Source organism: Saccopteryx leptura, chromosome 12 (assembly GCF_036850995.1).
Source record: "Saccopteryx leptura isolate mSacLep1 chromosome 12, mSacLep1_pri_phased_curated, whole genome shotgun sequence".
NCBI classification, from domain to species: Eukaryota; Metazoa; Chordata; class Mammalia; order Chiroptera; family Emballonuridae; genus Saccopteryx; species Saccopteryx leptura.
The window spans coordinates 39,312,891-39,338,465 of record NC_089514.1 but is presented as its reverse complement, the minus strand read 5'-3'; the positions used below and the strand labels follow the sequence as shown (position 1 = coordinate 39,338,465).

Below are 25,575 nucleotides of genomic sequence, written 5' to 3'. Positions count from 1 at the left end.
TTATTTTTTTTTTTTTTTCATTTTTCTGAAGCTGGAAACAGGGAGAGACAGTCAGACAGACTCGCGCATGCGCCCGACTGGGATCCACCTGGCACACCCACCAGGGGCGACGCTCTGCCCACCAGGGGGCGATGCTCTGCCCATCCTGGGTGTCGCCATGTTGCGACCAGAGCCACTCTAGTGCCTGGGGCAGAGGCCACAGAGCCATCCCCAGCGCCTGGGCCATCTTTGCTCCAGTGGAGCCTTGGCTGCGGGAGGGGAAGAGAGAGACAGAGAGGAAAGCGCGGCGGAGGGGTGGAGAAGCAAATGGGCGCTTCTCCTGTGTACCCTGGCTGGGAATCGAACCCGGGTCCTCCGCACGCTAGGCCGACGCTCTACGACGCTGAGCCAACCGGCCAGGGCACTGGGTTGATTTTGTTAAGTATTTGAGAAACTTATTAAAAGAAAAAAATTCCTGCATCTCACAAGCTTTAATTGTTTTGTGCTTGGTCAAGTATTCATCTTCTTCTTCATCAAGCTCTGATTCTTCCAGCAGTTCTTCAGATTCTGAAGATGAGGTAAGGTTTGCCTCTAACGATTCATGAAATGTCTGTGATTTCTTTAATGACGAAGGAAACAAATATTTAAAAACATTTACTTCCAGCCTGACCTGTGGTGGCACAGTGGATAAAGCGTCGACCTGGAAATGCTGAGGTTGCCGGTTCGAAACCCTGGGCTTGCCTGGTCAAGGCACATATGGGAGTTGATGCTTCCAGCTCCTCCCCCTTCTCTCTCTCCTCTCTCTTCTCTCTAAAATGAATAAATAAAATAAAATAAAATAAAATAAAATTTAAAAAAAAACAAAAAACATTTACTTCCAGGTTTTGATTACTTATCTATAACTTAGAGCACTGACATGAATAAATATCTGGGGATATTTATATATTGTTATATTTATGTTTTAGATTTCTGAATTTGTCTTGTTCATTTAAAAATATCAGGAGAAGAAATGGATTTGAAAAATTGAAAATGCTATTTGACTAGATGCTAGGAATTATGTATGCCTCAAATCATTTCACTCTTGTAAAAAAAGAAAGTGATTGAAGTTACATTTTAAATAATAAGCAAAACACGTGTTTATAAGCTGGTCCTTTTGTTAACTTCTGTTCAGTGATAAAGATATTGATATTAATGCATCAATTATATTTTTGAAACTGAAAGGAAATGTCTCTAAAAAATGTTTTATATAGGATAAGAAACAAGGAAAAAGGAAAAAGAAAAAGAAGAACCGTTCACATAAATCTTCTGAAAGCTCCATGTCAGAGACTGAATCAGACAGTAAGGTAAAATTATCTAAATTAGCAACATTTTGGATAGCAAAGACATGTGATTCGGTTTTTCTTTTAGTTCTTCCTGTCTTAGATTGCTCTCAATTTAAAAATTAGATACTTTTTTTATACTGTGACATTGTGTCACTTGATACCTTTTGTAGGCATTTAATTGTTCTCTAAACACTTTCACATGTGTGTCTCCATCTTAGCCTTTCCATTACAGATTTAGGATAAGCCTGGTAGGCATTATTTTCCCATCTTCATAAAGAAGTCATAGTTCAGAGAAAAACTTGCTTAAATTTCTACAGTTAATGTTAGAATTGGCAGTTGACTCTACTATCTGGTCCAGTGTCTTTTTTTTTTTTTTTTTAAAGTGTGGGGGGGCAGATAGGGACAGGCAGACAGGAAGGGAGAGAGAAGAGAAGCATCAATGCTTCATTGCAGAACCTTAGTTGTTCATTGATTGCTTTCTCATATGTGCCTTGACCCGGGGGGGGGGGGGGGCAGCAGAGCAAGTGGACCCCTTGCTCAAGCCAGTGACGTTGGGCGTCACGTTAGCGACCATGGGGTCATGTCTATGATCCCATGCTAAAGCCAGCAACCCCACGCTCAGAATGGATGAATCCATGCTCAAGCCGATGACCTCAAGGTTTTGAACCTGAGCTCTGTCCTCTGTGTCACTGCCTGGTCAAGCTGGTCCAGTGTCTTTTCCACTGTACCTGTCTGTTCTATACTATACAGAATTGTCTAACACAGTTTGCTCTCAAACAGTGGTCATAAGAAATACATGTTACAATAAAAATGTAGGTTCCTGGGCCTCATTTTTAGAGTCTGATTTAGTAAGTCTAATTAATTAGGCTCAAAAAGTCTCCACTTTTCACAGATGTCCTCTGTGATTCTGACACAGCGGTATCCATGGACCACGATGGGAAAACAGTGTCCTAGGATCCCAGGAGGACAAAGCAGCTGTCTTATTTTGTGGCAGATACCTACTCCCCTAGTGATATTTCTTCTGACACAATGCCTGGGGTCTAGGAAGTATTCAGTAAATGTTGGTGGCTTTTTTCCTTTGTCTTTTAAAGTAGAAGAGCCAGTCAAATGATACTGATAGCTAACATTTACTGCATGCCTACTACATATTATGCACAGATCTAAGCACTTGACATGTTAATTCAAGTCTCTCAACAACCCTATGAAGTAGCTATTTGTTTGTTATCCCACTTTATGAGTAAGAAAGGCTCATGGACATTACTAGCTAGAACTGAGGTATTCAAAAGCAAAAATTCTTACCTCTCCTTCTTATAAAGAGAATAGGGAAATTATATTGGTAGATATCTGATTACAGTGTGAATTAGAACTCCAGTGCATATGATCACCACAGGCGAAAGTAGGCAATGGCATAAAGTCTTATATTAAAGTAGACCATGTGGTTATCAAAGACAATATGTTGTTTAGTTGTACATAGATTTGGTATTCAGCCAGATAAATTAAGAAGCCTCTTTTCCTTACAAGCACACATCTACACAATATACATTTCTTACATATTTTTAAAATAAAATTCTGGTATCAAAATAAACTTTTTTTAGCCATAGAGTAGATCACCTTTTTGGTATTTTTGTCTTTATATTATTATGCTGTGTCTTTTACATTTAAAATTGATATATGTTTGTTTATTTAGGATAGTTTAAAAAAGAAAAAGAAGTCAAAGGATGCAGTTGAGAAAGAAAAGGTAAGTATAATTTTACATTGCCTTAAGGTAGTATGTCATACATCACTTCAAGAAATAAACAAGCCTGACCAGGTGGTGGCGCAGTGGATAGAGTGTCGGACTAGGATGCGGAAGGACCCAGGTTCGAGACCCCAAGGTTGCCACCTTGAGTGTGAGCTCATCCGGTTTGAGCAAAAGCTCACCAGCTTGAGCCCAAGGTCGCTGGCTTGAGCAAGGGGTTACTTGGTCTGCTGAAGGCCCGCGGTCAAGGCACATATGAGAAAGCAATCAATGAACAACTAAGGTGTTGCAACGCACAACGAAAAACTAATGATTGATGCTTCTCATCTCTGTTCCTGTCTGTCTGTCCCTGTCTGACTCTCTCTCTCTCAAAAAAAAAAAAGAAATAAATAAAAATGTGTTCCCCTTTTTAACTTGAGATTTATTTATATTTGCCTTTGTGGGTTTTCCTGTTGATTTAAGGAAATTATTTATTGGGTTAATTATTGAAGTTAGAAGATCAAAAGAGAATTCCAACAGGAAGTTTGCATTTATATAGCTGAATGGATTATCTCATTAAAAAATTAGATTAGGCCCTGGCCGGTTGGCTCAGTGGTAGAGTGTCAGCCTGGCGTGTAGGAGTCCCGGGTTTGATTCCCGGCCAGGGCACACAGGAGAAGCGCCCATCTGTTTCTCCACCCCTCCCCCTCTCCTTCCTCTCTGCCTCTCTCTTCCCCTCCCTCAGCCGAGGCTCCATTGGAGCAAAATTGGCCTGGGCGCTGAGGATGGCTCTGTGGCCTCTGCCTCAGGTGCTAGAGTGGCTCTGGTCGCAACAGAGCGACACCCCCTGGTGAGTGTGCCGGGTGGATCCTGGTCCGGCGCATGCGGGAGTCTGTCTGACTGCCTCCCCGTTTCTGGCTTCGGGGAAAAAAAAAAAAAAAAAGATTAAAAATTCAAAGTAATGGATATTAAACATTTCCTTTGTCTCCTCAAGTCATTTTAAAGGAAGCCCTTTTAATTAAAGAATATGGACTTTTGTTTCAAATTGAGTGTACCATAGAGAAGTTTTAAAAAAATTTACTATTGTAAGTACATACTTTATCTTTACTTGTGATTTAACTATAATTAATGCTAGATTTATCCCTACCCATGTTTCTGATTTAGATTTTAAATTTTGAGTTCTGATCATTAAAAATACAGAAAAGAAACCTAAAGACAGCAATTACTAACAAAAGAATCTACAAACCAGTGTCACTTTTTTACTGTCTTTTATATTGTTATTTAAAATTGAGGTGGAATTCATATAATATTCTATTAATTTTCTTAAAATTACAATTTGATGGTATTTAGTGTATGTACAATGTTACTCTAGTTTTAAAACGTTTTATCACCCCTTTAAAAACAACGTATTAAGACCTGATCTGTGATGGCACAGTGGATAAAAGTATTGACCTGGAACGCTGAGGTAGCTGGTTTGAAACCCTGGGCTTGCCTGGTCAAGGCACATATGGGAGTTGATGCTTCTTGCTCCTCCCCCCTTTCTCTCTCTCTCTCTCTCTCTCTCTCTCTCTCTCTCTTCTTTCTAAAATGAATAAATAAAATCTTAAAAAATAACTTATTAAGTATTCAGTTCCCATTCTCCCTTCTTCCATCCCCAAGTAACCTCTAATTGCTTTCTGTCTATGGATTTGTGTATTTCGGACATGTCATATAAAAGCAGTTATATAATATGTCACCCTTTGTGTCTGACATCTTTAATTTAGTGTAATGTTTTTGAGGTTCATTCAAGTTGTAGCATGATTATCAGTACTTCATTCCTTTTTATGGTGAATAATATTTTATTGTGTGTATATAACATAATTTGTTTATATATTCATCTATTGATAGACATTTGAGTTGTTTTTAGCCTTTTGGTTAAGATGAATAATGGTGTTATAAAAATGCATGGACTAGTTTCTGTGTGGATATATGTTATGTTTTCATTTCTCTTAGGTATATACCTGGGAGTGCTTTTCTGTCAGTTTGCAAATAAAAATCCATGAAGACACTATGAAAATGAAACCATCATGACCAAGTTGGGTTAATTTCGAGAATTCAAAGATCAAAAAAAAAAAAAAAAAAAAATATATATATATATATATATATATGGGTTTTTTTGTTTTGTTTTGTTGTTTTTTTTTGTGGCAGAGACAGAGTCAGAGAAAGGGACAGATAGGGACAGACAGACAAGAAGGGAGAGAGATGAGCAACATCAACTCTTCATTGCAGTTCCTTAGTTGTTCATTGATTGATTTCTCATATGTACCTTGACCGGGGGGCTACAGCGGACTGAGTGACCCCTTGCTCAAGCCAATGACCTTGGGCTCAAGCTGGTGAGCCTTGCTCAAACCAGATGAGCCCGCACTTAAGCTGGCAACCTCGGGATCTCAAACCTGGGTCCTCCACATCCCAGTCCGACAATCTATCTACTGTGCTACTTACTGCCTGGTCAAACAAAGATAAAAAAGATATTAATATAATTTATGTTAACTGGCCAAATGAAACTGTATGATTATTTAAAATTTTTTTTTAAATTTTTTTAATTTATTCATTTTTAGAGAGGAGAGAGAGAGGGAGAGAGAGAGACAGAGAGGGAGAAAGAGGAGAGAGAGAGAGAGAAGGGGGGAGGAGCTGGAAGCATCAATTCCCAAATGTGCCTTGACCAGGCAAGCCCAAGGTTTCGAACCGGCGACCTCAGTATTTCCAGGTCGACGCTTTATCCACTGTGCCACCACAGGTCAGGCTGTATGATTATTTTAATAGTGGCCAAAAGGGTGTGATGTAATTCAACATTAATTACTCATTTTTAAAACCACTATAGAATAATTTTTTAAAGTATGCCATGTCATATGTGGAATATAAAACAAAAAGCAACAAATGAACAAACCAAACTGTTAGATACAAACAGAATGGTTACCAGAGGGAAATGAGGGTAGGGGTGGATGAACTGGGTAAAGGGGTCGAGTATATGGTGATGAGGAGTACTAGACTTTGATGAGCACACAATGGAGTATACAGATGTTGTATTATAAAGTTGTATACCTGAGCCCTAGCTGGTTGGCTCAGTGGTAGAGCATCGGCCTGGCGTGCAGGAGTCCCGGGTTCGATTCCCGGCCAGGGCACACAGGAGAAGCGCCCATCTGCTTCTTCACCCCTCTCCTTCCTCTCTCTCTCTCTCTCTCTCTCTCTCTCTCTCTCTTCCCCTCCCGCCAGCCAAGGCTCATTGGAGCAAAGTTGGCCCGGGCGCTGAGTATGGCTCTGTGGCCTCTGCCTCAGGCGCTAGAATGGCTCTGGTAGCAACAGAGCATCGTCCCCTGGTGGGCATGCCAGGTGGATCCCGGTCGGGCGCATGCGGGAGTCTGTCTGACTGCCTCCTCATTTCCAACTTCAGAAAAATACAAAAAAAATAAATAAATAAAGTTGTATACCTGAAATTTATATAATGCTAATAACCAGTTACCACAATAAACTTAATTTTAAAAAAATGTATTATATATGTGAAACTAAAACCTGGTGATATATAAGGTCTACCGGAAAGTTCTGTCTGTTTCTATCACAAGTTTCGACACGTAAGCACGTGTTTATTTGGCACATGTGTGCCTCTCTATTTTTATCACTTAATGTATACATACTAACGTAGCAAATTAACTAAAACAAAGTTGATTCACGTTAGTCTTATGTGTGAAGCCATAGTGTACCCATGGCTACTGATAGAGTTCATTTACACCACTGTAATTTTTACGAATTTCAACAAGGAAGAAATGCTACAGAAGCATGTCTTTCACATCCACCTCCGACTATCACTTGTTTTTGTCCTTACAAAATTTTTTGAAGGACAAAAAATTCAAAAATGAAGAAGATACCAGTAAGCTCTGGTTCAATTTTTTGCATAAAAAGATAAAACGTTTTTCAAAAATGGGATATACAAATTGCCCTGACGCTGGCAAGAAATCATTAATATTAATAATGGCAATTATATTATTTAATATAAATTTATTGACGGTAAGAAAAATTTGTATTTTGTTTTATTCTAAAAACGGAAGAACTTTCCGATAGACCTTATACAAACATGAAATACTAGCACTGCATTTGATTTTGAATGACTTCAAAATATAAGGTACAGAGTAATATAAATAAACATAATGTAATAAACAAGTATCCATAAACAACTAGAATTAACACGATTTACATTTTGTCATATTTGCTTCAGGTCTTGTTTTATTTTTTTAAAAGTACTAGACTCTTTCTACTTCCTTAGAAGCAGCTGTTTCTGAAATTAGTTGCATCCTTCCTTCACCTCTACTATATACACTTTGGTTACAGATATTCATAAATAGCATAGTGTAGCTCCTATTTTCAATATAGTATATTGTGTTTTCCTTCTGAAACTTATTTTTTTCACTCAGCATTGCTGTTGACATTTATCCTTGATGCTCTCAAGTTTGGCTTTTTTGCTTATATTTTATTATATTAATTTGCCACAATTTATTTCTCCATTCTCCTGTTTGTGGACATCTAGATTGTTTTCATTTTTCAGTAATGCGAACAAGTGCTTCAGTAGCTATTCTCTATCTATTTTTTCTTTTCCACAAGTTACTGTTAATTTTCTGAGATACACCTGGGACTATAATTTCTGGGTCCTAGGATATACATACATTTAACTTGTCTACCTTTTGCTCACCAAAGTGCTTGTTACTAATTTGCATTCCTGCTAGTAGCATATGACAGTATTCCTGTTCCACATACATACTTGTCAATACATGGAGGCTCTTCTTTTTGTTAGTTTAACGTGTGTAGATCAGCAATTTCAACCAGTGTTGCAGTGTGCTACAAGAAATTTTTTTTTTTTCTGAAGTGAGAAACGGAGGCAGATAGACTCCCACATGCACCTGACTGGGATTCACCAGGCATGTCCACTAGGGGGCAATGCTCTGCCCATCTGGGCTGTTGCTCTGTTGCAAACGAAGCCATTCTGGCACCTGAGGCAGAGACTGTGGAGCCATCCTCAGTGCCTGGGCCAACTTTGCTCCAATGGAGCCTTGGCTGCAGAAGGGGAAGAGAGAGAGAGAGAGAAGGGAAAGGGGGAAGATGGAGAAGCAGATGGGCACTTCTCCTGTGTGCCCTGATGGGGAATCAAACCCGGGACTTGCACATTTCCAGGCTGATACTCTACCACTGAGCCAACCAGCCAGGGCCCCACAAGAATTTTTAAAACATGCAATACCTGGCTATTTAGTTGGGGTTACTGACCTCTTGCCTTAGATTGTCAGATAAAAGAAAATGACAGTAGCCAATAAAACAATAGCTGTTTGGTGTGAATCACTCAAACTTACCGATTTTGGTTATTTTGGGGTTTTGTGGGGTGTTTTTTTGTCAGATTGGCAAAAATTATCTTTATTGGTGTGCCACAGAATTTTAGTAATTAGTTTACATGTGCCACAAGATGAAAAGGTTGAGAATCACTAGTGTTTGCTTATTAGCCATTCAGATTTTATTTTCTGTGAATTGTGAATTCCGTGTTTAGTCTTTGCTCGTTTTTCCATTGGATTGTTTTTGGTCTTTTGTTTGTTTGTTTTTGGTTTTGGTTTTTGTATTTTTCTGAAGCTGGAAACAGGGAGGCAGTCAGACAGACTCCCGCATGCGCCCAACCGGGATCCACTCGGCACGCCCACCAGGGGCGATGCTCTGCTCACCAGGGGGCGATGCTCTACCCCTCCGGGGCATCGCTCTGCTGCGACCAGAGCCACCCTAGCGCCTGGGGCAGAGGCCATGGAGCCATCCCCAGCACCCAGGCCATCTTTGCTCCAATGGAGCCTTGGCTGCAGTAGGGGAAGAGAGACAGAGAGGAAGGAGAGGGAGAGGGGTGGAGAAGCAGATGGGCGCTTCTCCTGTGTGCCCTGGCCGGGAATCAAACCCGGGACTTATGCACGCCAGGCTGACGCTCTACCACTGAGCCAACCGGCCAGGGCCCTGGTCTTTCTGATTAATAAGAGTTATATATTTTGGATACTGCTACTCTTTTATACACATGATTAACATCTTTTGGTTTGTAGTGTCTTTTAATCTTATTTAGGGTGTCTGTTGTAATCATGTAAGGGAAAGGTTGTGACTTTAGTATGTATTAGTCATTGTTTTTAGCCTCATTTTTATTTAAATTATTGTGAAAGTATAATGTGATATCCAATTTAAAAACATAATGGAAAAAATATCCTAATTATAATAGTAACAAAGAATATGTAGGAAATTTTTAAAGAGTTAAACAGGACATTTAAAGAAAACTATAAATCTGTTCAGAAGTGCATATGAAGATAATAATTTTTCCTGGGTATGAGTTGCCCTACTAGATGTCAAAACAGGTTTCAAATGCTTTGACTAAAACAGATAGTATGGGACCAGAATAGAAAATAACAATGGAACTGTATAGAGTCCAATCAGAAATATTTAAATGTTTGTGGAATTCAATATGTGATAAAGGTAGCTTTTCCTGGGACACACTGACTAGCCATTTGGAAAATGTAAAGCTGGACACTCATTAAGAAGACTAAGTTCCAGATAAGTCAGTTCTAAATTATGAAAATGTAACTAGAGAAAAACATGGATAATATTATACTGGAGTGGGAAACAACTGCCTCAGAGTCAGGAACTTATGAGCACATAATTCTAATTCTGAGTGGCAGGAAAGATCAAAAATCATGAAGTTTAAATATAATGACCAGACTTAAGAAAAACTAGGAATGCATAATTTAAAAACTTAGTGATTTTCAGTATTAAAGAACACCTCACAGGAAAAATTGGTAAAATATGTGTTAGTAATTCTAAAAATAAATATGAATTATAAGCCTATTTGAAATTAACATGATAGAAGAGCCTGATAAAACAGGTTTTTGGTAAAAGCTTACTCAAAAGAGTAAAATAAACAATTATGCCCTGGCCAGATAGCTCAGTTGGTTAGAGCATCATGCAGAAATGCAGAGGTTTCCAGTTCAATTCCTGGTCAGGGCACATAAGGGAACAGATTCATGTTCCTGTCTGTCTCTCTCTGCCCTCTCCCTTTCTTCCCCATCCCCCTCCTTTTTCTAAAATCAATAAAAATATTAAAAAGAATTGTAGGGGCCCTGGCCAGGTAGATCAATAGATAAAGCGACAGCCTGGCATGCCAGAAGTCGTGGTTTCAACCCCTGGTCAGAGCACGTGTGAAAGACAGTCACTGAGTGTACAACTGAATGGAACAGCTAAGTGAAACAAGTTGGTGCCTCTCTGCCTCCCCTACCCCTGTCGCCCCCCCCCCCAAATCAATGGGAAATATTTTTTAAAATAATCATGGGGTTGTGGGAGATTGAGAAAATCATTTGGAATTTGAGTGAAGGCTACTTTGGTCTTTGACTTAATCATTATTATTAGATAAAGATTTTGTGCTCAGATACCCTTCACTGTATTTCAACTTTGTTTTTAACAGCAAAGAACCCCTGTGCCTGCCCTCTGAAAGGAGACGGATTAAGTAAATGGTGGCATACACTTTCAGTGAATGTCAAAGGCCACCTTAAATGACTATGTAGTTGGCATGGAAAGGTACTCTTGGGTGAGAAGAGCAGGTTCCAAACAGCAAATAATTCTGTAAAATTGTAAATATACACATAGGGGGATGTTTCCAAAAATCTTGATGATATCAAATCCCTGGTAGTGGATTTAGGTGAGTTTTCTTACAATGAGCATTTCTTTTTTCTACCAAAATAATAAAGCTTTAGTCAGCTATAATCTAACACATAAGATCATTGCTATTAGTTTATTTTCTGAAGCATGATTTTTTTTGCTTATTCAAAATTAGGTTCGTGCTATAAAAGTTTTATATCTTGGTTTGTTTGTTTTTTTGTGTGTGTGTGTATAGGATTAGGTGGAGAGAATTTTTCATTGTGTGGTTTTCTTGTGTTTGTTGTTATAAACTACTTGAGACAGAAAAAGTATATGGAAAATAATAAAATGATAACCAGCATGTCCACTATGAAGCTTTAATCCTAACATTTTTTATTTCTTAAAATATATATTAAAGTCGCTATAAATACTCCTCTAGTCTCACTCTGAGACCCTCTCCTTCCCCAGAGCTACATACGCACTTAAGAGATGCAGATTTTTTTAAATGTGAATTGAACACTGAATGCTCTAAGGCAGCGGTTCTCAACCTGAGGGTTGCGACCCAGGAGGGTCGCCTAAAACCATTTGAAAATACATAATGCATATCAGGTATTTACATTCCGAATCATAACTGTAGCAAAATTACAGTTATGAAGTAGCCACCAAAATTATTTTTTGGTTTGGGGTCACTGCAACATGAGGAACTGTATTGCGGGGTCACGGCATTAGAAAGGTTGAGAACCACTGCTCTAAAGACTTACTGTATATATATCTCTCTAGGTCATTGCAAACAGTTACCATTGGTTCTTTGTAGTGCAAGACCTGTGTGATCCAACATTGGATAGAAACAAAAGAATTAGAATACAGAGAACTCAAATCTTACAACATTTATATAGTTCCGTATGACTTTTTAAATTCTATCATGAATAAAGAAAGTAGGGAGGATATTCTATGTAATTGGGTATGAAGTTATTTCTTTTGTTTATTTAATAAAGGCATTACCTTATTGGAATTAGAGACTGAATCCTGGTAAATGTCACCAGTTTTAGAGATATCTAAAATGACAATTGATAATTTGTATTTGCATGGCATAGTGATATATCTTTTTGAATCAAAATACATGTTTTTTATTTCTTTAATAGGATATTAAAGGACTCAGCAAAAAGAGAAAGATGTATCCTGAAGATAAACCTTTATCATCTGAGTCCTTGTCAGAGTCAGATTGTATTGAGGAGGTAAGTATATGATCAAATCTATTTACTTTAAAATGTTTAATTATTTGATTTAGTAAATGCTGATTTAAAAAAAATAAGTATTTGAATTACTTTTCTGGTATAATGCACTATGAAACAGAAAAGGAAGTTTTTTCTTTTTTAGAGTGTTTTGCATTTTCCCATAAGATAATTATATTACACCTGACCAGGTGGTGGCGCAGTGGATAGAGCGTCAACCTGTGACGCTGAGGACCCATATTCAAAACCCGAGGTTGTGGGCTTGAGTGTGGGATCATAGACGTGAGCCCATGGTGAGCCCAAAGGTCACTGGCTCAGCTGGAGCTCCCAGTCAAGGCATGTGTGAGAAAGTAATCAATGAGCAACTAAAGTGCCACAACTATGAGTTGGTGGTTCTCATCTCTCTCTTCCTCTCTCTCTCTCTCAAAAATATAGATAATTACATTACTGTTACTTTGATAATTAACCATATTCTTACGTACCTTTCCAATCTGAGGTGTATATTATTTTTATTCTTTTAATATTTTCTTATACTATCATTTTGACTACATGACAGATGCTGTACGATGTGTAGCATGTTGAAGCCCAGCATTTTCTTGTTTTCGGTTGGAACCGCTGTTTAGGGAGTGCAGAGGTGTGAGGTGGGGCAGAAATGCTGGCATGGTCTCAGTTTCTCTGTCTGTAAAATGAAGGACTAGGATAAGGTCATCTGTACACTCCGCTTCAGCTCTGATATCCCTGTCTTAGAATTGGAGTCCACTTTTAGCTAGTTTTAGGTCTGTAAGTAACCATCCTTAAAGTATTTCTTGGAATTGGTTTCCCTGTTTGTAAAATAGGGCCTACTGCTCTCATTTTGTAGTAGTATTTTATAATTCCCCCTGAAATTAAATTTCTAGGTTGTGTGTGTGTGTATGTATAACCTATATATTTTTATATTACTGTCCCCTAACAGAAATAGAAGAAATACAAGAAAATAATAATGCATAGTTTTATTAAATTATCTTGGTATGTAATAAATAAATGCTACGTTGTATTCATAGCTTTTCTTTTATAACTAGGTTCATTACATGAACGTCTAGTGGGCTGTCAGCAGTCCCGTCAGGGCCAGCCTGGATATTGTGGGACAGCGTCCTCTGTCTCCTGGTTAAATGTGGATCCAGCACAGCTGCTGCTGCTCCTGTCATTGTTAGGACAGGAATAACAAAAAATAGTAATTTCCTAAGTGCTCTCTAGAGCACTTGTCTTAATATAAAATATGTTGTATTTGAACTTAACATTAAATACATGTGAGCTTTATCAACTTTGAATTTAGTCTGTATCCAGTGTACTGTACTTGTAAAAGATTGAAACAAAATAGTAATGGAGTGATAATTCTTAAAAGAATTTTAATCAGTTGGTTTATACTGAGTATACTGCATGTACGGCTGTTATTTATTGACCAGCAGGAGTTAGAGAAATGCCCACTTTATTCCGGGCACTTCCCGTGAGGGAGGATATAATTTCCATTTTACAGTCAGTGAAGCTGGGATAATACACAGCAGAGGAAGGATTCAGAGCTTGATCTCTATTTCAGAGCTTGTGTTTTTATCCGTTGTACCTCACTGCCTTTTTTTTTTTAAATTGATTTGAGAGAGAGAGAGGGGAACATAGATCTGTTCCTGTATGTGCTGTGACCAGGGATCAAACTGGCAACCTCTACGCTTCGAGATGAAGCTCTAACCACCTGAGCTATATCCGGCCAGGGTCTTACTGCCTTTTTTGGGTGCTGAAAGGGAATATAAGAGAAGGCCTTTAGAGACTTAAAAATCTTAATTTCTCTCACATTAAATGTTTTTTATTTTATCAGCATTGTGATATAACAGGGGTTTGGGTAAAATAAGGCATTTAAAATGTCATTTGGTTATCAAAATGTTTTTTACATATAGATCTTAAGATGCAATGTATATTAAATAGAAGAGAAATGCCATGAGTACAAGTTAAATGTTTGTCTTCTCCACTAAAATGTACACTTTCTAGGTGCGAGCAAAGAAGAAGAAAAGCAGTGAAGACAGAGAAAAAGCAACTGCAAGTATCACTTATGTTTTTACATCACAGCAAGCTGTCTTTATTTCATATGAAATGAGTCATGGTAAAGCACGATTGCATTTACCAGGACCAAATAAATATCTGTTGTGGCGTTTGGCAACTTCACTTAATGTGTTGGAGAAAATTACATTGCCCCAGAAAAAAGGAAAAATCCCTGGTAGCAAACGTATTCTGTTTCCATTTCAGTATTTTACTGTTCGAAATGTAAGGTCAAACTTGAGAGAGAGAGAGGCATCAACTCACTGTTCCACTTAGTTGTTCCATTTACTTAGGCAGTCATTGGTTGTTTCTCGTACATGCCCCGATGTCGTCAAACCTGCGACCTCTGGTGTGCCAGGATGACGCTTTCTCCATTGAACCGCCTGGCCAGGGCCTTGTTTGACTTTATTAAGGTGTAATATGAAATGTGATACTAAGTTATAGTGATTCCCCCATCTTCTTTAGTAGTTACTTCCACATCAGCCAAACCTGGTAATAACAGGGAAAGCCTCTCAGCACAAGCTGCAGTGAGGAATAAGCTGGGGTGTGCCAGCATGAATGACTCATTAGTGAAGATCATTTCTACAGCCAGCTCTGCTAGTGCACAGGTTGAGGAGGAGGAGAGGAGAGAGGAGGAGGAGAATAAGGGAAATGAAAGTGGTATTCAAATGAGAAGCAGACCAACCTAGAGAAAATGAATCCAGTTTATCAGAGTAGTGTGGACCACCTGTCAGCTGAGTGACGAGAGCACTCGTGCAAATGTGGACTGTGGCCTTGGGAAGGCATTTTTCTTAGGGAAAGGTAAAATAAAAATACAAACAACACCATTTGTAGATGTGAGCGTAACTTCCATAATTTCCCTAGCTCTTAAAATGAGGTTCCTTCTCTGATAAGATTCACTTGGTAATGTAGGATTCAGAATTAACTTTTTATATGCGTTCAAGACCAAGGTGACATTTAAAAGACTTTTAAGTGAAGACTGCTTTGGTCTTTGGCTTAGATTAATTATCAGATTAACTAATTTTTGCTCTGTGTTTGCATTCCTCATGCCTCGTGCATTTCGCTAGCTCTGCAGGCCCGGTGCCTGGTGTTGAGAGTGCTGTTGTGTGGAGAACAAGAAAAGGGTGGTTTGAGAGAGTGGCTTCGGAGAGGAAGAGCCTCTGAGGAGGGAAAATGAAACAAATCGGATTTACGAGGAAGAGCCCACCATGTGCAGATCAGAGGAAGAATATTCTAGGCACAGAGGCCCTCGAGGCCTGTGTGAGAAGGGGCTTTCCGTGTTTGAGGAGCTGGGAGCGTGGAGCACTGCCTGGTTACTCAGCGGACCAGGGGGAGCCATACACAGTGAGCTGGGAGCTCAGCAGAGCGCATCCCGCGGCAGAGGGGTTGGGTTTCCAGTGTTAGAGGTTGCCGTTTTGAGGATTTTGAGCAAACAGGTGACCTGAATCAACTTTGCTTTTTTAAAGAGTTTTGGCAGTGGAGCTGAACGGGCAGAGCTGAGGAGTGTTCGAGTCACGGTAGTAATGGAGAGGGACTGGCATGACGGATTTGAGGTGTGTTCTGGACTTGGATGGCAGGCCTTGCTTGGTGCTGTGAATGTGAAGAATGGAGTTAAAGCAAAGAGTAAAAGACAAAGACAGCTTAGATTCTTTGGCTAAAGTAAGATGACAGATTAATGGTGCCATTTACTAATACGGCTAAGAATGGATTTGGAGAGAAAAATTAAATATGTTTATGGTAATTTTAGATATGCCTATTAAATAACTAGGTGGAGCTGTTGAGGCATTTGCGGTCTTCAGTTCAGAGTAAGGGACTGGATATAAAGATTTGGTATGTAAGTGGCATTTAAAGTATAACTGGAAGAAGAGCATGTGGAAAAGAAAGGAAGTAAGTTCAGAAAAGTTGAGTAGAGGAAGAACCAACAAAGGCAGTAAAGAAGTCTCTGTGATAGAGGAAAAGCAGCAGAATGAGGTATATCATGGAGCCCAAGAAGAAAAGTCTTTTAAAAGAGAGGGCAACTATCCTTTGATGAAAAAGTAATCAAGATTCAAAACTTATTTTTAAAAGCCCAAATACAAGATTTTGGACTTTCTGTTCCTGTGTACTTGGGCTTCTAATGAAAAGTGATGAAAATTAGTTTAGAACCACAAAGTGGTAGAGGTCTTTGAGAGAGAAGGGAGGACTGGAGAAAGTTCTGGTATATGTGGAAATAGATAGGAAGTTTTGCTTTTACTACCCTTATATGTCTCTTTTGTTGCTTTATATCTATTTTCTTCTGAATGAACATCAGGAACTAGTCTTTCATTTGATACCACCTTGCCATCTGTTTCTAAAGTTGCGCCCTGGCCGGTTGGCTCAGCGGTAGAGCGTCGGCCTGGCGTGCAGGAGTCCCGGGTTTGATTCCCAGCCAGGGCACACAGGAGAAGCACCCATTTGCTTCTCCACCCCTCCCCCTCTCCTTCCTCTCTGTCTCTCTCTTCCCCTCCCGCAGCCAAGGCTCCATTGGAGCAAAGTTTGCCTGAGCACTGAGGATGGCTCTATGGCCTCTGCCTCAGGTGCTATAATGGCTCTGGAGGCAACAGAGCGACGCCCCAGAGGGGCAGAGCATCGCCTCCTGGTGGGCATGCCAGGTGGATCCCAGTCGGGCGCATGTGGGAGTCTGTCGGACTGCCTCCCCGTTTCCAGCTTCGGAGAAAAAAAAAAAAAAAAAAAGTTGCCCTTCTCTTCTGCATCTGAAACAGTCATGAGAATCAGAGTTCAGCAAAATTCTGGCTTCCTTTATCCAGTGACAACTGGGTTACTTTTACTAGGCGTCAGTGGCATTTCCTCTAAGCTAAAAAAGATTTTCAACGGTACCATCAGTATTTTGTACCAGTTAGTTAACTTAAGTGTTCCCAGTCTAAGCAGTACATGATATCTGTGTTTCTATTTACTTAAAAATAGCAGATTTAATATATCTATTCCATGAAAATTATCATTTTGCAAATACATTGTTTTGTTGTGGTGCGGGGATTCCTTTGAAGTGACAATTACTTTACCATTAGAAATTAAATAAATGAAACATAGCAGTTGATACCATGATTCAGTTGAATTTATTTTCTACAGGAAATTTTGTTAAAAGCTGCATTAATGTGCTGGTGACTTAAGAGTTTTTCCTTATCCTTTTGAAAATCCACAAGCACTCTTTGTCATTATTATATTGATTATTGAAACTTTTTAAGAAATGTTTTGAGTAGCTTCTTGGTTATGTGGATTGATATAACTGTACAGTAGCTCAGAAGTACTTGTTTTTAATTTGGATGTTTTCATGTATCAATGTCTAACATAGAACTATCTTTACAGGAAAAAACAAAAAAGAAAAAGAAGCATAAGAAACACAGTAAGAAAAAGAAAAAGAAGGCTGCTAGTTCAAGTCCTGACTCGCCGTGACGTTAGGAAAAATCAAGATTCCCTTATAAAGAAAGTGCAATGTCTGAGGAGATCTCAACTGTGAAAATAATGACATATTTACTAAAATGCATGAACTTTGTTGTTTCTGGAGTTATTCCTGGACTGTTCAGTAGCAGCTCAGATGCCGCCGTATGAAAGGGCCCTGCTCGTTGCCTGCTGCTAGAACATCCATCTTTTCCTCTTCTGTTGCTTAGTACGTCTGGGAGATAATATACTGCAGTCATGCTAGTGCTTTGTAGTTGGGAGTAAAGTTCATGTTTTTTACCAGAAGTGTCTAATGATAAATCAACAGAAATTGAGCTTGGATACATCATAAGATGTAAACAGAAATGACCAGTTGACTCTAGTTAACATTTTTGAAGTAGGGATTACACTGATATTTGAAAATCCTTACAGTGTAGATAAGTTTATTTAAAAGTTTTCCCCTTGTATATTTTTATTTACCTGGGGAAAGAGCTTTTAGGGGTGGGGGTTGGTTTGCTATTTCTTTAGCCAGCAGAATAGCGTGCCTTTTATCCTCACATCCGATGTTTGCAGACATAGTAGCCATGCTTCATGGGAGGTCAGAGCTGGGCATGGCTGTCCTGTGCTTCCTGAGTGTCCTTGGAGTCGGTCGTGTGCCGCTTTGAGTGAACCAGAGAAACAGCCTTCTGCAGCACGAGAGAGACCCGGAAGCTCTGGGTTTACCTCCACTTTGATAATACTGAATGATTTTTAGTGGTAGAATGTGTTATAACATTTGAATTAATTTTGACTACACTTTGGCTTTGGAAAGGAGTCATTTCAAGTAGACACTGGTACTTTTAGAACTTGATAGCTAAAGATTCTAAAATGCATGTTTTATACTGTTAAGTTTTAACTAGCCAGGAAGATTTTATGTAACCAGTGATAGCTATTTTTTGTATGAATTTTGTTTAGGCTGTAATGTTTAGCTTTTATTAACTTTTTATCCTTGCTATCTTAAACTCCTTACTGCATTTAATGGCACGCTTGCCAAAATACTTTAGCATGTGAAAAGCAGATTTTTGTTTTGATTAGGTTTGTTTTGGTTTGGTTTGTAACAGCTTCATATTGAAGCTGAGACCATATGCAAGTTAAGTGGCAGACCAAGTATGCTGTCTTGTTACATAAAGCTCTTGCCTGAATCTTAGTAAATATAACATTTTAAAAGTTTGTATGTTCATAAAAAATTAATGACAAGTTAAACTTAAGTGAGAATTACATTATTGTTCTTTTTGTGTCATTTTACTAAGATTTTGTGCCTCATATCTCCTGCTGAATTGTTTACTAGTTATGTTAAAAAGAATTGATAAGTCATTTTCACTTTACATTTTTATATAATCAGGTAACTTGAAATATAATTTGATGTATAACTTTGCCTGTGTGCTAATTATAGTGGTATATGCACAAAACGTTTTGGCATGACAAGAGGCTGAATAAATAGCTATTTTACTTAAAAATAGCCGTGTTCTTATCAACTCTGAGTCACAAGTAAAGTTATAATGATTAAGAAACATTACTAGATGTTAAGTGCTAAGAGGATAAGACATGTCTCCAAGTTCTTAGTCGTTAGAAATAACACGTTTCTTGGATAGTTTCCTTAAATTTTATGCTTAAAGCTTTACACTATTACCTAATAAAAGATATCTATATGCTCTTGAGCACACATCAAGTTTGAAGTACATTTTGTATCCAAAAGGAAGTTTCTCGGAATTAGGATTTTTTGAATATCCTAAAGGATAAGTTTATCAGGGTACGTATGTGTTAGTTTTGCTATGAACATAGAAGGGTAGCTCTGCAGACAGGTACAGCATAGGATGAGTGTGTTCCACTAGAGGCAGTTGTTTGTTGTATTAGACTGGGAAGAAAGTGATTTGGCAAAAAGAAAAGTATACTATTTCCAGACTGTTGACCATCTGGGAGATAATATTTTTCATTATTTCTCTTATGGTAGCATTAGCATTCTCCTAATAGGTATGGGAAGAAAATTTGGTAATGTTATGTGAAATCTACATCTCCTCCTTCCTCTAAACCACCCCTTTTCTACACAAGACATGCAATTTGGATGATTATGCCAAAGTAACTGCAACAAAATTAATGACTGTCTGGATAGAAAAATTGTGCTACTTCTTTCTGGTTGTTTTGGACTTATTTGGCTGCCCTGATATTTAGGTGTTTTAAATACCAGATGAGTGTCCTGAATTTATTTTATGTAGAATATAGGTTCATATTCTATCAGTAAAGATGTGCTAAAAGCCTGTTGCCTGATTTTTTTTTTTTCATTTTATGGAGAACAGTAGACTAACCTAAGAGAACATGAGAAAAGTTCTTCAGACTTTAGTGACAGGTCTCACACTTTTTAAAAATAGCCCCAGTTTTGAACTTAAAATCTATAAAGAAGTTTTAAGAAAACTTTTTTCTCCCAGTTGTATTTGCCTTATTTTAAATTTGATTTTTATATTTCATTTAAAATTAGTAAGAATATAGTGTCCCAAATTATAAAAATTATTTTAGTACTTTTTTTTGGGGGGGGGCCTTATCCACAGTGAGGTCCAGCACACATAAACTAAAGGATGCTTGTTCTCTATACTAGGATTTAACAATAGACAAGAGTTAAAACAGTTGGTTTTTGGCCACCTGTAGCATAGTTACGTCCTGTTTTCCCAACAGTCAGATGTAAGTGGGAGCGATAAAAGTGGGGGCTAGCGTTTCTCCAGAAGCCCCCAGAGTGATGCCTCTGGTTATTATCAGAAGGTACTTGGTTTGAATTTTCAAATGAGATTATAACTTTTGAAGGAACTTTTTGTAGCCTGGGAAATTGTTTTATTTCCAATTTAAGGTCTTTATAATCTTAACCACTTAGTTTTTTAATTGTGCTTAAATAGGGAAACATTTTCCACCGTAGAACTCATGGTGAGGAAATACAAATGGCAGCAGTATCAGGTATCACTTGAAGTGCTGTTTAGACCCAAACGAAAGGTGAATGTTAAAATTGCTGTCATATTTCAGATCACAACCAGGTTACGCAGTCACTGCGTTAGTACTGAGGGTAACAGCCATTGTTGCATATTTTCTAATTACTTGAGAACCTTCTGTGTTTGGCTGCTAGAATGTTGCCATGTTCACATTCTATGCTGGGGAATGGCCTAATGAACTGTGGAATCAGTGGCAGCCCAGGACGCCAGGCTTGGAGCTAGGCTACACGAGATGTCTGCAGTGTGTTAAAGCCGCATTCAACATGGACCCAAGGGCTCTGAGGAAACTGGTGGAGTCCATCAGTAAAACTGTCAAGAGCTGTAAGTACTGACCACACCCAACACTGTCTGAGCACCTTTATTCAAATACAAACATGGGTAGACATGCTAGTTGGACATTAACAAGTGCTTTGTAACATCCAAAAGAGTAGCTGTTTTCTATTAATATATAATATTTTGGTCACTTTAAAAAATAGATGGCAAGTGTATAATTGTCCTTGCACTTAGGCTGAAAAGAATCACAGGTTTATACAGTATATGTGGCCCTGGCTGGGTAGCTCAGTTGCTTGGAGCATAGCATCATCCTGACGTGTAGAGGTTGCTGGTTTGATCCCTGGTCACAGAACATACAGGAGCAGATCGATGTTCTTATCTTTCTCTTCCTGTTGCTCTAAAATCAATCAGTAAATTAAAATAAAAAATTTGTCTATATAGGAAGAAGAGCTTGAAATTTTACTTGACCTCGTAAGTGCTAACGGATTTATCTGCCAACCAAGGACTGATTTTATTATGACCTGAAATTTAGTAAGAAACTTCAGCCTGACCTGTGGTGGCACAGTGGATAATACATTGACCTGGAACACTGAGGTCTCCAGTTCAAAACCCTGGGCTTGCCTCGTGAAGGCACATATGGGAGTTGATGCTTCCTGCTTCTCCCCCCATCTCTTTCCCTTCTCTGTCTCTATTCTCTAAAATGAATAAATAATAATATTTAAAAAAAAAGTCTTCAAGTATAAAGGTTTACTCTGAGCAGTTTCCTGAGTTCTCAGGCACAAAACCCCTAGAAGCCAACGATGGCTCTACCTCAGGGGACTGGTAGGGTACATAACACAGGTACTACAGATGTTGAAAGAGCATGGTGCTTTGAATGTGGCAAGTGTTGATTAAAACTAGGCCAACTTAACAGATATTGGGGGGTCCCTTAACCCTGACATGCCTAAAAAGGAATCTTGTGAATTTTTTTCTCAGGCATGACCATAAGTCATCCTGACTGATAATTCTGAGAATCAGTTTTTAGGATTTGAGAAAGTTACTCTTACTTCAGCCACTTCCACAGCCTCATTATTGGGCACTTCCACTTTTTCTCATGTGTCCTCATTAGGATAAGGCACCACCTTTCTAGGAATCTCAGTGAAAACTTACTTCTGTTTTCCTTATTCCAGTTGGGTTTTAAATTGATCTAAACTCAATTACTTCTAGGGCCCATTTTCCAGTCAATACTGCCCTAAGTCTCATCCAACACATTTAGCCAGTGTTTAATGTAATATCTTCTGTCATTTGCTGCTTGAACTGAGCCTGAGTTTTATGACATTCAAAAAATTTTGCAGACAATTTTTTTTTTTTTTTTTTTTTTAGAGAGTCAGAGAGAGGGATAGATAGGGACAGACAGGAATGGAGAGAGATGAGAAGCATCAATCATCAGTTTTTCGCTGCGACACCTTAGTTCATTGATTGCTCTCTCATATGTGCCTTGACCAGAGGCCTTCAGCAGACTGATTAAATCCTTGCTCGACCCAGCGACCTTGGGTCCAAGCTGGTGAGCTTTTTGCTCAAGCCAGATGAGCCAGCGCTCAAGCTGGTGACTTCGGGAGTCTCAAGCCTGGGTCCTTCCGCATCCCAGTCCGACGCTCTATCCACTGCACCACCGCCTGGTCAGGTAAATTTTGCAGACTTAAAAAACTCCTATCCCCATCCTAATTAAATCATTTTTAGCAATGTCTGCAATGAGTGTTAAATACCATAATTTGTTCTTTGAAAGTAATTCTCTGAAATAGCTTGTAGGTATGAATATGCAACTCTTGATCGGACCCATATCCCATAGTCTTCCACAAAGAAGGTATTTATATTTATAGTTAAGGGTTTAAAAAAAGGAATGAGTGACCCTGGCCGGTTGGCTCAGTGGTAGAGCGTCGGCCTGGCGTGCAGGAGTCCCGGGTTCGATTCTGGGCCAGGGCACACAGGAGAAGCGCCCATCTGCTTCTCCACCCCTCCCCCTCTCCTTCCTCTCTGTCTCTCTCTTCCCCTCCCGCAGCTAAGGCTCCATTGGGGCAAAGATGGTCCGGGCGCTGGGGATGGCTTTGTGGCCTCTGCCTCAGGTGCTAGAATGGCTCTGGTTGCAACATAGCGATGCCCAGGATGGGCAGAGCATCGCCCCCTGGTGGGCAGAGCGTTGCCCCTGGCGGGCGTGCCGGGTGGATCCCGGTCGGGTGCATGCGGGAGTCTGTCTGACTGTCTCTCCCCGTTTCCAGCTTCAGAAAAATACAAAAAAAAAAAAAAAAAGGAATGAGTTACTATTCCTTTTGGTCAGGAAGCATAGCGTATGTATTGCCTGGTTCATGAAAGACCCTTAAATGCTTATTGGATAAATAAGGAAGACCTTTCTATCATTTCAGGACTAATAGTTACAGTGTGAAGCCTGAAGATCTCATTCAGTTTGTAAAATAGTATTAGGTACCTTTGTAATTATTGTTTGTGAATCACTGTCCTGAGAAGTCATTCTCATCACAGTGGAAACCCTATTGTTAACAGTTGTCATTAATTTCAATTGGGTATTTGAAATTATCTTAAAGACAGCATCTAAAATAACTAAATTTTTTTCTCCCCACATTCCCCACAGAAAAAAGGGAAGTACAAGGAACAGAAAAAAGTAGTGACTTCCTTTTCCTCCCCTTAGTTTTTTCACTCTTTTAGAAACCTAAGGACTCTCAGAGGTCATCTAGGGCAGACAATACCCAGTTTTCATAGGTGAGGACTCTGAGGCATACAGATACTATATAAATGTGTCTGTCTCAGCTATTCAGTCTCAGAAAAGGAAGTAGAACTAGTCGACTAGTACCCACTAAGTCTAATCCCTTAGTTCTCAGTCCTGATGCATTAGAAGCACCTGAGCACTTTTTTAATTGATTTGAGAGAGAGAAACATCAATTTGTTCCACTTATTTAGTTATTCATTGGTTGCTCTTGTATGTGCTCTGACCGGGGATTGAACCCACAACCTTGTCTACTTGGCCAGGCACCTGTACACTTCTTAAATCTATTTGTTTACTAAGTCTGAAGTGAGATCAGGTATATGAGTGTTAAAAAGTTTTGGTTTGAAAATCAGTCACCAAGTCCTACTGATTTTTTGCGGTATCTCAGGCTCCCTCCCACTCTGACCTCATTTCCACCTTCCTAAGCCCATCACTCCAAGCCTGGCTCTGTGCGTCCAGTTTTCCTCTTCAGTGCAGCTTACCGCGTCTCTCTTTCTAAACACTTCTCAACCCTTAACGCAGTGCTTCTCAAACATTTTGAAGTCGGGGCGCATTTAAAATCCTACAAATAATTGTAAGCGCACTATATACAAATTTTAAGAAATATGTTATAATAAGTCAAATATTTAAATATATAAAGTCCAAACGTGCTTTTATGGTAATTAAATGAAGTAAATATGACAAAAATTTATTCTGATTAAAAAACATTTTTATGTTACATTTTTTGAGTTATGCTTTTTAGAATTCGTAAAAAAGGGGTTAAAAAATTAAAAAATGACAAAAAAGTTATCTTTTTATATACATAGATACATTCTTAGTAAGAGTTAGTAAATTCGGCAGGTCCTGGTGCAAATGTGTTAAGTTTTTTCATTCTTGTGTTTATGAGAAACATGAGCCTGATGTGTCCTAGCGATTTCTTCAATGTTTGGGCATATATTTGAAAGGCAAACTCTCATTTCCTCGTCAATACATTGAAGAATTCCTCTCTTTTTACTCTTAATTGTGTTAAGGGTAGAAAATCCTAATTCATAGAAATAGGATGTTGAAAATTGTAGTAAAATGTTCAAAGCTTTTTTCGATATTGCCACATACTCTTCTTTTATAGAAATCCAAAAGGCTTCAAGAGACAATTCCTTATGTTTAATCATCAATCCAAAACCCCCACCATACAAATCTTAACTTTACACCAAACAAAGGATAGAAGAAACTTGCCTCCAGTCTTTCTGGGGAACATGGGAGGTAGTGTAAACAATCCAGCACCACAGCTTAACAGCCTTTTGCAACCTAATCAGGCAAGTGAGGTGGGGGGTTGGGCAGATTGTCAGTTTACAGCCAATTCCCCACACCTCTGTCCCCCAAAAATCTAAACTCCAAAATCACCGTTGGTGTTTTGGTCTCCAACAGGCACATATTTCTCTGGAATACCATAAGGCACACCTGGAAATCGAGGGCACACCAATGCACCCTGGCACACACTTTTGAGAACCACTGCCTTAAGGCATAAAAGTCAACTGAGCTCTTACTTAAAAGATAATTCCTGGGTCCATTGTTAGCAATTCTGAGGTGGGTCTGGAGCAAGGCTTGGCAATTTGCGTGATTAACAAGCAATGGAGAAGAACCATCATACAGATGGTCCAAAGCTGATACCATGAGAAACACTGTTCCTGTAAATAAATGTTAATCCTCTGACCAGGCATTCAAGGCCCTCTTACCATCAGCCTATTCTATTCTATCTTATTTTTTACTTCTTCCCAACTAGCTGGCTCTCAATGAGGCATGGTCAACCTCATGTTGACGCCCATTGTACCGCTTTCCTTGACTCAGGCTGTTTCCTCTCCCCGAATCCACTTCACCATCCCCAACTCACTCCTTCCTGTAAAATACTGTGCCTTCTTCAAGGCCTAATTTAAAGTCCATTCCCATGAAAATGGCTCGACTCCTCTTCTGAGTGAGACCCATCTTAATTATGTAAGCTCTTTTTAAAATTTGATTTTAGAAAGAGTCAGAAACATCAGTCTGTTTCCTTACGTGTCCTGACCCAGGATCAAACTGGCAACCTTTGCTCATCAGAACCCCATTCTAACCAACTGAGCTAACTGTCCAGGGCATTCTGTAAGCTTTTAAGTAACAAGTCTAGATC

At 39.0% G+C, this 25,575-nt stretch overlaps 2 protein-coding genes across 3 annotated transcripts in view; both read left to right on the top strand.

Moving 5' to 3' along the window:
- FAM133B (family with sequence similarity 133 member B) overlaps positions 1-18,890 on the top strand; it is a 34,921-nt gene extending 16,031 nt beyond the window's left edge. The window contains exons 6-12 of one of the 2 annotated variants that reach the window (XM_066354068.1): positions 495-557; positions 1,230-1,322; positions 2,989-3,039; positions 11,829-11,921; positions 13,935-13,982; positions 15,449-15,535; positions 17,325-18,890. In XM_066354068.1, the coding sequence (XP_066210165.1) occupies positions 495-557; positions 1,230-1,322; positions 2,989-3,039; positions 11,829-11,921; positions 13,935-13,982; positions 15,449-15,535; positions 17,325-17,411 (522 nt within the window). In that variant the 3' untranslated portion in view covers positions 17,412-18,890. The remainder of the gene's footprint in view (positions 1-494; positions 558-1,229; positions 1,323-2,988; positions 3,040-11,828; positions 11,922-13,934; positions 13,983-15,448; positions 15,536-17,324) is intronic. The other variant, XM_066354069.1, reaches the window with a different exon arrangement.
- Positions 18,891-20,670: 1,780 nt separating this feature from the next.
- The window catches only part of LOC136384220 (calaxin-like), a 154,064-nt gene continuing 149,159 nt past the window's right edge, over positions 20,671-25,575 (top strand). The window contains exon 1 of the mRNA XM_066354390.1: positions 20,671-20,728. Within this exon, the coding sequence (XP_066210487.1) occupies positions 20,671-20,728 (58 nt within the window). The remainder of the gene's footprint in view (positions 20,729-25,575) is intronic.